This window comes from Centruroides vittatus, unplaced genomic scaffold, assembly GCF_030686945.1.
Source record: "Centruroides vittatus isolate TY-2023 unplaced genomic scaffold, ASM3068694v2 contig_920, whole genome shotgun sequence".
Classification (NCBI taxonomy): Eukaryota; Metazoa; Arthropoda; class Arachnida; order Scorpiones; family Buthidae; genus Centruroides; species Centruroides vittatus.
Window position 1 is genome coordinate 653,215 of NW_027122607.1, and position 12,642 is coordinate 665,856.

General features: G+C 27.8%; 1 protein-coding gene and 1 long non-coding RNA gene across 2 annotated transcripts in view; one reads left to right on the plus strand and one right to left on the minus strand.

Moving 5' to 3' along the window:
- Window positions 1-12,642, plus strand: part of LOC136984485 (uncharacterized) — a 235,093-nt gene that overhangs the window by 151,097 nt on the left and 71,354 nt on the right. The gene's annotated exons all lie outside the window — the stretch shown is intronic.
- The window catches only part of SMC2 (structural maintenance of chromosomes 2), a 43,931-nt gene that overhangs the window by 3,319 nt on the left and 27,970 nt on the right, over window positions 1-12,642 (minus strand). Inside the window, exons 12-21 of the mRNA XM_067281476.1 lie at window positions 11,345-11,491; window positions 10,619-10,823; window positions 8,265-8,400; window positions 6,180-6,304; window positions 5,915-6,108; window positions 5,687-5,830; window positions 1,031-1,225; window positions 756-956; window positions 562-687; window positions 140-291 (exon numbers count right to left, since the gene is read on the minus strand). Coding sequence (XP_067137577.1) covers window positions 140-291; window positions 562-687; window positions 756-956; window positions 1,031-1,225; window positions 5,687-5,830; window positions 5,915-6,108; window positions 6,180-6,304; window positions 8,265-8,400; window positions 10,619-10,823; window positions 11,345-11,491 — 1,625 coding nt within the window. The remainder of the gene's footprint in view (window positions 1-139; window positions 292-561; window positions 688-755; window positions 957-1,030; window positions 1,226-5,686; window positions 5,831-5,914; window positions 6,109-6,179; window positions 6,305-8,264; window positions 8,401-10,618; window positions 10,824-11,344; window positions 11,492-12,642) is intronic.

Here is a 12,642-nt window from a genome sequence, read left to right on the forward strand (position 1 = left end):
TATTTATTAATGGAACAAATTGTAATTTATAGAATTAGAATTTGTTTTAAATTTGTGCAAATGCAATATATCATTTAAAATATTTTAATATATATCAAAAACATGTATTTTCTAAATAATATACAAACTAAAAAGTTACCTCTGTCCTCCACTAAGTTCTGAAAGAGATTCTTTCCAAACATCTCCAAATGCAACTTTAACTTCTAAACCATCCAATACTGACATTCCTTCAGGAGGAATGAGTTTAGCTTTGGTACCAGGAAGCAGCATAGAAAAAATTGATCCAAAATCCTTCCAAAAATAAAGAACATTGTTCATTATAATATAAAAAATAACTACAAGAGAAATGCATTAATGGAGTATACATAAACAACATTACACAGCTTTCTTGTTTGTTTTTGCTTTCCTGCAGATGAGTGAGATAACTCAAAAGTACTTAAAAACCGTGTAAGTGTTGTTTGTATATACTCCATTAAAGCATTTCTCTCAGTTTTAGTTGTGGAATTCTAATTTATTACTATAAAAAAACACTGATTTTAACATATTACATAATTAACTTACTTTGTTTACTTTTTCACAGGCTTCTTTTAATGCTTCATTTTTCTTTTCATCTAATTCCTTAATTACTGCAGCTATTTTTGCTTTATCATTTTCAACTATTTGCTTCTTTTGGAGTAAATCTTGGTACTTTAAAAAGAATAATGAATATTACATTTATATTTTAAATTATAAAAGTATAATTGAATTTTTTATACCTGTTCTTCTGCTTTATTCATCATATTGTGAGCTCTCATATTAACATTTTTTTCTAATTTTTCTTTATTTTCTTGCAATTTTTGAATTCGTCTTCCTGCATCTTTCGGATCATTTGTATTAAAATCATATTCAGTATTTGGCATGCCAAAATACTGTTTTTCTTGTTCAATCCAATCATACAATTTAATCATATTTTCTACCTAAAATATTTATTTATTTTTATTACACATACAGGATAAATTCCAGAATAAAAATTATAAATTTAATTTCTAACATTTTGTGCAGCTTCTTTGGATTCTTTTGTTGTCCGTGTAATATCATGTTCCAGTTGTTGTATATATAATTTTTTCTCCTCGATATCTTTTCCTAATTGTTCTTTATTTTTTTGTAATCGACTGACTTCCTCATTTTGGGCTTTAAGGTGAGCCTTTTGTTCTTTTACTTTAGTTGAAAATTTAGCAACAGTTTCCTATCAAAATATTATTTAATGTTACTAAATTATACAACAGCTTGCAAGAAATGTTTGTTTTAATTTTTCTATATTCAGAATAATAATAAAATACATTTTTTTCATACAGTATTAAGAGATAAATAAAAATTAAATATAACTGTACTTATCATTAATGTTAAGAGCCTGTTTTATTGTATACTGTTTCAGATTTTAGAGTGTGATGTAATTCTTCAGGCTTTGTTAATGATCTTATATAAAGACATACAATTTATTTTTGGTAAAGTTCATTATAAATATCTTTCTAAACAGGGAAAAACTAATTTAAAAAAAAATTATTTTATTTTAATTTACAAAAGTTAAAATCTATTAGAACAAATCTATTTATCCTAAAATAGAAAAGTACACTGTAACATTAATATAAAAGCAAGCCTTTGTTCTTTTATATTCTTCAAATGCACTTTTTATAGTAATTACTAGTTATTTACAAAACTTTTTTTACACTGCTGGAAAAATGCTAGAGAACAAATACATGTTGTAAACACCAAACCACGTACACCAAGATACTATATATAAGTGCAGACATCATGCTAACTTTATTGACAAGATATGGCTGGGATTCCCCACCACAGAAAGAAACAGAACAACAAAAAACAGAAGAGTATCTTCAGAACAATAAAATATGATGACTTTAAATCTTAACTGATCCATGAATGCCTGCAGATCTGGCTAATCAATATGGCATAGGCCACTTTGGTCAGTAATGCAGGATGTGGATCTGTTGAGCATACTCTCTATGAGGCTGTTCAGGAATTCTTTGTGCAGGAGTTGTCCCTATCACTTTCAATGCAATTTTAAGGTCCTGAAAAGTCCAGGGTGGTGGTTTTCTCCATGCAACATGTCTTCTGAGAGTGTCTCAGGCATGTACTATCAGATTCAAGTCTAGTAAATAGGCATGCCATACCGTAAGTGTGATGTCCTTCCTCTCTAATACCTCTGCAACTTGGACAGTTCTATGAGGACAGGCATTGTTATCCATGAAAAGAGTCAGAACATCAGCAAAAACAAACATATCCCTCCACAATCTTGTTATAATATTGGTCTCCCATTACCAACCCTTCTGCAAAGATATGCAGAGGTGTACTTAATTAAGCATGATACCTACCCATACCACAATGCTAGGACCACTGTACCCAGTGGTGATATTCGAAATATTTAACAAGGGGTTCGCTAGCAGAAAATTTTTCCCTGACAATCACCGACAAACGAAATGGAAGTTTTAGCTAGAAATAAATACAATACCTTTTCTTGCGATATATCTAACAATCAGTGGCGTATTTGGAACGTAACGAGCCCTGGGCGAAGACTAGGTAACAATAGTATTTTACTGCTGTCGACCTTTTTTTTTCTTTTGTTTTTTTTTTTAGGCAGAGAAATTCTTCACCGCGAAATGGCACTCCTCGTTATACACAGATGTCATCATCTCTCGAGATACATTATCCTTTTTCTTTCACTGTCCATAGCCCAACACGTGTTCCACAGCCATCTTGTATTGTCTCGCGCGCGAGATTGTGGGATCTCTTATGACTGGATCCAGTTTCAAGAACTCTCTTGAATGGATCGCGATTAAACCTCGTTTCGGTCGAGATTGAAACGGTTAAGAGAGATCGCACAAAGACATAATCCCCGACCTTGTTCACAATCTAGATTATTAAAATGCTTGGTGCAACAGGGTATAAGGCCCTAGTTTAGTAGTATTACAGAGTATAATACGTATATTTTAATATATTTAAAAAAAAACAAACCACTGAGAAATGTTCCGTGTGTTTAACAAGGTTCGGGAAACTGAAAATTTTAACAACGGGTTCGGCCGAACCTGTGCGAACCCGCTGAATATCATCACTGACTGTACCTGTCAAATTCACAGATGTCTTGTGGATGGTAATGGGTTCCCTGCTCTCTTCACACCAGCTAGTGTCCAGAATCACTCATCAAACTAAACTGGGATTCATTTGTTCACAATGTTCTATACACTACTGTAATCTATGTATACACAATGTATGGAAGATAACGGAACACACTTTACTGGCTTTCAAGCATACAATCTGACACTATTCAGTCACCATGAAATGGTTTTGAGCCATACACAGGTTTCTGAAGCATTTGCAAGATATGCTCAAGAGTAGCAGATTGATTCCTTTTTTCCAATTGGCAATGTATCATTCTTTTTCTTCAGTTGAGAAATCACACTTTTAGAAACTCCCATTGCAGTTACAACTTCACTTTAGCCTGCTTCAAGAATTCTGCAAACATAATCACTTAAATAAAACCTTTCAGCCATCCTTCTAGAGAATATTCAATTTGCACAACAGTATTCCTCTGAAACTGATAACTATCTCGCTCAACTGTTTACCTCAGTTATTGCTGTCTGTGAGACTTTGGCCGTGTTTCCCAGTTACATTGATTTCCTTATCATTATTATTTCTTTTGAAAGTACAGAATACATCCTAGTGTCCTCTACCAACAGTCTTATGCAACTATATAGCTACTCCAGAGACAAATGCAAAAATTCAGTCATTCAATTGTTCAGCAGTGTAATATAATATTTGAGATGGAGCATTAGCAAAGCCTCTTCTATGTGGCTTACAGAATTGTGTTTGTTCCCAAAATCTGTTTGATTGATTTTGATTAAACTTTGCCACTTTCCATTAATTGTGATGAGGAATCCAAAAATGTAATTAAAAATAGGGCCCATGACTTCATTTTTCAGATATAAGGTTATTTCACAAGTGTGCATGACAAAGTGATATCTCATGAATTGCATGACATTATCGTGAATGATTCACAGTCACTATGTCCTCTATGAGTTTACAGAATTGAGTTTGTTCTCAAAATTTAATGTGCCAATTTTGATAAAACTTTACCATTTTCCATTAATTGAGACAAGGAATCCAGAAATGTAATGTGGGTCTATTTAAATGTAAAAAATTCAGCAATAAGTTGCTTATTTTCCTGGAAACATAAGATGGCACCACAAAAATTTTAAATATTTCATTAAAAAACTTTTTAATTATTATAAAATGGCAAAAAGCTTAATTTTGAGGATAGAGATGGGTTTTATAAAAAAATTGTAAATGTTAATAACAAGTAAAGCTATCATTAAATCCAACCCTATTAGAGATATGACACACGACCCCCTTCATCTCTCTGCCCTATCGACCTTTAATTACCAAAATTTAATAGAATCAATCCTCCTAATACATAAACCTCCCTGCAAAATTTCAGAAATATTCAGCAGAAAACACAAGAATTATTAAGCTTCAAAGAGGGTGAACAAAATTGTGTCCTCCCCACACACACACATTAACATCCATACATACAGAAAAACTCAATTTTTTTTTTTTTTTTTTGCATTTCTGTGTTTCAAGGTCCTGAGTCCAAAAATATAAAAATCTTGGGGTTCTTTTTCTGCCCAATTGCCATACTTTTCCTCTGTTATGTATAACAGAGCCAGGAAATTAAAAATAGGAGTCTATCATTCATTTTCAATATACAAAGGTATTAAAGTGACAATGTTTGTGCTCTCTGATGTAACTGAAAGCACCTAATGAAATTTAGGCCTAGGAGTCAAATATAAAAACAGTATTGAGTGTGTTTAATGGAGAACAGGCATAAAAAATGAACAAAACAAAGCAATTGAATGGCAATTGCTTTGTTCTTAGATTGCTTCTCTGTACCCAGTCAGTGTAAGGATCACATCTCACATAGCCAGCAAGTACAAGGATAGTGCAAGTTCACCTGTCTGCATCATTAGGTGCAAGGATCGCTTCTTTCTTTCCAGCTCTGCCTCAATTCTGTTGTGATATGACAAAGTCGCACAATGTCTTAGTTACAAAAATAACAACAATCTAACAAAGAATGAAGTTAATAAAACAATAAAAAAAATCCAGCAATGAGTTGTTTAACTTTCCTGGCAACGTTTGGTATAAATGCATTGATATTCTTGAATTAGAATTTGAATGACTCCATATAAGAATTTTAAAGTGGCATCAATTATTTATGTATAGAATGTAATAAAATAAAATATAAATGATAAGAAAGGTATTTTCACTTGTTATTGTTAAAATTCACTTAAATAATAATCTACTATATAAAGCTGAAAAACTGGGTGTTTTCTGTCATGGTATGCCAAAAATGGCCACTAGGGATGCCCCTAGCTATTGTTTAAATTAACAATATAAATTGTTTTATATTATTATTTTTATTTGCAACAGGAATTCATTATTGCCATGGAATGCCTGGAATGCACAGAGGGGTCTACTGTGTGTGTGTGTGTGTGTGTGGATCAAGGCATATATTTTGTATGCCTGACGCCTTACAACTGTAATAATAATATATATGATAATAATTATAAATAATGTAATTATATAATTTTGGTAAAAAAATATAAATTTTAAATTATGAGAATAAAATTATTTTTACTTTTGCAACTTTTAATTTATTTTCTGCTTCTACTGCTTGTTTCTCATAAGATGCCATGGCTTTGTCAAATGTTTTCAGCTGCTCTTGATATAACTGTAAACTTTTATTTAATTCTTCTGATTCAAGTTTCAGAGTATCAACTTCCTGTAAGTTAAATTATTTTTAAATATCTAACTTATTATATTCCAATTATAAAGAATGAATACATTATTATAAAGTAATTAAAACCTGTTGTTTTTCTTTTGCAAGTTTATCGGAATATTCTAATTTTTGTTTACATTTATGAAGAGCTGCTTCAGCATTTTTTAACTCTTGTTCCATTAATGATTTTGCATTTTTGATTTTATTTTGAAGTTCTTCAACTCTTTGTTCACATTTTCTTTTCATTTCAGTACATTGCTTTAATTTATCTTCTTGTTCCTCTATTTAAAAAAATTTTTTTTGTAAATAAAAAGTTTTTAATGTAATTTAATTATCTTCCATTAATTATTACTTATTGAATTTCTCAAACTCTGAAGTTCTTCTAATTGTTGATGATGACTACTTTGTTCAACTCGTGACTTTGCTAACAACATTTCACTTTCCTTTAAGTCGTATTTCTGCTTGAAATTTCGGTAACTTTAAAAAATTAAAAAAAATCTTGCATATGAAAATTTATAAAGAAAAAATTCTGCAAACAGTTTTTCATGTATTCAGCATACATACATTTATTAACAAAGATTTATTAAAAGAAACATAACGAAAACTTAAAAATAGTGAAGTTAGATTTTAAATTGCAAAAATATAAACTATTTCACTATTGAACTAAATATCGATATTTGAATGAATTAAGATGTTAGTTGATGTAAAAAATTAGATATAAACAAAATTTATCTTAATCTTAAGAAAAATTTAATAAATAAAAATAATTCTTGACAAATTAAAAATAATTTTGATACAGGATTGATCAAAAAGTAAGTTTATGTAGTCATAATTAAAACCAAGTAAGTAAACTGATAAAACTATCACTGACATACAATTTTCAGCATACTCAGTGTTCTCCACAATTGAAGTTTGAAGGATATGTTATCATATATAGTTGAGCAATGTCACAGAGAATCACACCATTTCTATAAAACCAGTAAGTACTTTCTGTGCCAACAAAGTTCACATAACTATTCAAACTTTGTTGTAACATTAGTTTTTCAACAGAATTACATGTTAAAATGCTTTTATGAATTATAATTATGGGAATCTAAATACATCTCTCATAGTAGCTGATTAAAAACCATATACATTTATAAACATATTGCACCCCGACAGGAAAAGTGACACAACTTAAAAAATGGCAGTTTTGAGATTATGTCATTGAAAAATATGTATGAAGTGCTCCAACATTCACAACAAGCGTCACCTCTCTATCTCGCAAGAAAAGTGACATAACTCAAAGACCTCATATATATTTAACTGATAACACCTCACATTTGACGAGAGCAGAGCTACAGATCCATAATTACTATACTATAGAATATAATAGAATTTACTGCCATAAATACTTACCTGAAATTTAAAAGAAGCTTATACTATTTCAGTATAAGTATTCTTTAAGTAGATTTTTCTCAAATACTGCATTTTTTAATTGTGTCACTTTTCTTGCCGGGGTGCGATATGTCAACAATAAAGTATTAATAATTATAATATAAAAGAAAATTTTACACAATAAAGAATATCACATTACAAAATTGTCATCAAACATTCTCTACATTGCTAAAAAATTGAAAAGTGAAGTACAAAGATTGAGTTGTTGGAAAGGAAAGAACATGCAATATAACTGGTAATAATAACTGTCATCTCACTCTGCAATACGAAATGACATCACTTTCATCAACTATATGAAAATGATGTAATACGAGAATGACAGGCTGTGTCACATTATTTTAACAATATACAATGACTAAATTCCTCATTAAGAAAATTTTCACACAATAAGACTAAAAGGTAAGTATTGAGAAGTTTATTTTGAAAATGGTCACTGAGTGAAGAGTTGAAGAATTTGGGATATCACAAAGTTTGTTTCTGTTAGGCTCCATGATTATTGCTGGATAGAATGGGAAGTTATGATGGGGATTAATAAATGGGAAGTCCAGACGGGAAATTAAACTCATTTCCCATAGTGTCTGGACTTGGTCCTTTCATATAATTACCTGTTCAGTTTTGTTGAGAAGCAGCTACAAAGTCAGTATTATGAAAATTATGAAGCAGTCATTCAAGTTGTTGTTTGTTGTATACAAACAATCAAAATTGATTTCTAACTCAAGAAAATTTTCAAACTCTCATAATGATGGAAAAAGTGCATTTATCATTTGTAGAAAAGTAAATAAAGGTACTATACATCAATTACAACTTGTAATGTTTTCTTTTCATTGTCACTATTTAGAAGTAAAATGATTGTGGCCAAAACATTTTTTTGGTTAATTTAAACAAAACAAGAAGTAATTTTAAAAGCACTGTAATCCATAATTCAAACTTTTTAACTGAAAATCATGTTTTAAATAAAATTGTTAATCAATATAAATCAATATAATCAAAAATCTATTACCTTTCAGCTACTTTTTTCACTGACATCAATTGATTATTTATAGCATCCAATTGTTTTTGTTTATTATTTAATTCATTTTGTATTTCTTTCAATTCAGACAATTGTAACAATACACTATTTGACTTCTGAATTGATCCTAAAATAAAATTTTATTGAAGTTTCTTTCAATAATACATTCAAAACATAATATATATGAATAAAAATTTAATAATTAATTTTTGTTCATAAGTAAATTTTAATAATATTTTAATAAATTTGAAAACAAAAATATTAAAATTTATTTGCAAAGCTTTATTGAACCCCACTCAAGCTTTCATCAACCTCTAAGTTGTCAATAGTGATCACATTTAGGAACTCCCAATACTGCCAATGCTGATACTTTCCTTCAATAGTGAGTACTTTTGGTGAGATACCGATACCAGTAGCGATACTTTTCCTTGGGTATTTGATCTGGTATTGTAACATTTTTCACATACAGGCAAGATCCAATTGAAATTAGATTTTCCAACCCAATCCAAAACATAAACCTAAACCAAATCTTACCCATTTTTGGTTAACGTAAACTAATAAAATAAATATTAATGACCAAAACTCAATAAATTTATTACATTAAATTTCATTTTCAGAATCTATATACAATGTGCTTAGAGTTCAGATTATTATTTATAAATAACTTTGCCAATTATTTAAAAAACTTGAAAATATTTTAAAATGTTAATTCAACTGATACAGTATTGTAACATTTAGTTTATATTAGAAATTAAAAGTTAAAGAAATTAAAATTTTCAAAATCAAGCAACACACTGAACAGCAACAGCCAGCAAAATTTCCAGTTTTGATATCTAATGCTGATACTGGCTGGTATTGATACTTTAAGATAATACAAATACTGATACTCAAAACTCCTTGTGATACTGGTATCGATACTTTCATGATATCAGGATGTCCCTAATCACATTGGTAAGCCCCATTATGAAAAAAATCTTAAATCAAAATGATACATTGGTACAAAGCTAAACTTCTTGAGAAATTAAGAGAGTATTATGAATGTTGAGATTCAGACTCTTTGCCAAGTATATTGAAATGATTTTTGTTTTTTGTAAAAACAAACTAAAAACAGCTGTTTATGAGTATACAATGATATTATATCCGTATCTCTTATCTCATTCTTATGAACTATAATTTTGATTAATTTTTTACTTTAATTTTTTATATTAATTATATATTTTAAAAATTATTGTTTAATTACCAAAGTATTGATTTTTGCTAATGCATCATTATATAACAATAATATTCTATTTCTTCTTAAGATTCCTAAAGATGTACTGATATTTGAAAACAATAGAATTTTCAAATGTTCTACTTTCATTTTACTTAAGATATTTTGAGATGATTCTTGTAACTTAGCATTTTATATAATCTTTATATAACTAAATAATCAATTAATGTAATTCATTTGATTCATTCTGTTAATTTGTTACTTTTTAAGCAATCATAGAAATATAAGTATTACTACTTTACTCAATATATTATAGTAGAATTTTCAAAATATTATAGTCTATTGAATGAAATGATGCTTGTATAGCTAAAAGTGAAATTTGTTAATATATACTTATTGTAATCATTTTCCTAATTTAAAATATGTTATTTTATAAAGTTTTAATAAAGTTCAACACTTAGGTGTAATCAATTTTGTTTGTTTTAAAATAATTTTAACATTAATCTATTCAAAAACTTTATAATAATTAAATTTATTTATGTCCTTTGGAACTTAGACTGAGACTGTTATGTTATATTCTGGTTGTCATTTTTCCTGAGCAAACAGCAAGAAAATGAGACAGAGAAAATAGATTATATTATTTTTATCCAGTTAAATAAAATTAAGACAATAATGAACAAAATTGAAGAGTGTCTTTCACATCTTATCTGTTATTCAATATAAATATTTTAAAAATGCATTTTAGTTTGTTAGTCACAAGAAAACACCAAAAACTCAGGAGAATTATTATTTATTAGTTTAAAATACTATTACATAAATACAGTTTAGCTTAAAAAAGTATCATTTTAGTCTGTTTAAATAATAATAATAAGTTATAAAAAATGTTTGAAAATTCTTAGTTAGTTAGTTAAAAATTCACTATAAAAATTTAATATTTTTATTTTCAGATTTTATATAAAATCAATTTCAAAATTATTTATTATATGGATTTTAATAATGTCATAAAAATTAAATTTTTATATTATTGTTTAAATGATAATATAAAGAATTATGTGTTGTATACTGTTATATTGCATAAAAATGTCTATTTCAAATATTTATATTGAAAAACAATATTTTAAATAAAATTTGTTACCTCCAGAAAGTGTTCCAGCAGGATCAAAAACTTCACCATCCAAAGTCACCGTTCTTTTACGAACACCATCTGCAAATGCAACTTCTTTGGCAATGTTCATATCAGGACAAACAAGAGTGTTACCAAAGACATAACCCATAGCCACTTCAACTGATTTATTATATTCAATGAGAGAGAGTGCTGTATGAACATTTTCTTTACCTACCTACACATTACATAAAATTAAATTATACTTCTTAATCAAAAACTCTAAACAGACATTCCCCAACTTACATAAATTCAACTTCACTTAATATTTAAAGTAGAAAAAAAAATTATGTTTTGTGTTAGTAGCAGTGATAATTTATGCAAAGCATTATCACTTCTAATTTTTTGTTCAAATTTTTTAATATATAAATTAGTCTCTCTTATATAAAAAATACAAAGTACAACCATTTGAAGCTCTCATAAACTGGAATAAAAATACTAGAAGAAAAGCAGAAAACCTTCATAAATTCCAGCAAAATTATTTGATTATATAAATATTTTTGACCTATTAAGGTCTAATTTTGCTGGAAATTATGAAGATTATCTGCTTGTCTTCTAGTAAAAAGTACAAAAATCACAATATCATAATAATGAAATATAGAAGAGAAAAATAGAGTAAGTACTAATTTTCATAAAATTGAATTCTTGTGTAAGTTCAGGATTGTCCACAATCTTAATTAATTACTACAAAGAACTTACAATTTTCTCTGCTTTTCGCACAACTTCAGTTTCTATTGGTCTATACATTATTTTATTAAGTGGTATAATGGTGTATCTTCTTTTAAGATTACCTTTCTCCAAAAGTTTCTTTCCAGTTATTTCTGTATCTACAACTACATTATATAACTAAAAATAAAGATATTTTTGTAATAAATTTTTAAGTTAATATTAATATTTAAGTTATCAATCAAGCAGATTTAATTTAAATCAAGGCTATTCAAAAAACTATAAATCAATTCAGAAACCAAATTGATAATAAATCATTAATCTAGAATACTGTTATCAATAGAGAAAGAATTCTTACCTTTCAATAAATATTTTAAAAATTTAACAAAGAATATTTTTCATATTAACATTTTAGAAATTTTTAAAGGTGCATGTTTAGATAATTAAAATAAACAATTACTTTTCTTTAGTGAATGAAAAAGTTATTGGATAGGGAAGAAAATATATATACATTTGTTAATAAAATTTTTAGTTCATGGTTTTTAGTTGCAAAGTTAAGATGAGATATGAAATAAAAGAAAAAATTAGAGTTTGAAAAGATTATAGTCTAATAATTTTGAAAAAAATACTTAGAAAAAAAGATTGAATTATTTTTTAATAATAAAAAAAATCGCAAATAAAAGTAATGCTGATATGCTAAAATCAAGATGCTTCAGATATTATGATATATACCTCTCACACAAAATAGATTAGATTGTATTTCAGTAAAGGATAGATTTTTATACATATGCTAACAGGTGTTTGGCATGATCATGATATAGTTTTAATTAAATTCTTTTTATGTTTTAATATGGATTGTATTTGTCTTCATTACAGTTAAATAATTATGAGGACCTTTAGGAATCAGTATATGTAATTGCCACATAAATTATGTAATGCTAATTTTATACTTTTTAAACTATCATTCCTGTAAAGATCCATAACATGTTGTATGTAACCACCTCCAAAACTATATAACACATATCCTACATCAACTTCTTTAATTAAACTAAGGAATAATACACAGAACAGGATATTGTACATTTTATTAATTACAAACAAAAATGAATCATTGTGTTACCCAAGAGCTAAAATCCTAGCATTATGTAATGTCATTGTAAATATCCCCACTATCTTGTAATGTATCATAACAATTATCTGAATACCCACTCATATCTGTGTAACATAATTTATGGATGGTGCCTTTTGTTTACAAAACAAACAATCATTTTAAATTAATTATGTTAGTTGGCTATGTATGAGACAAATATATGGGATAACAACTTACTTTT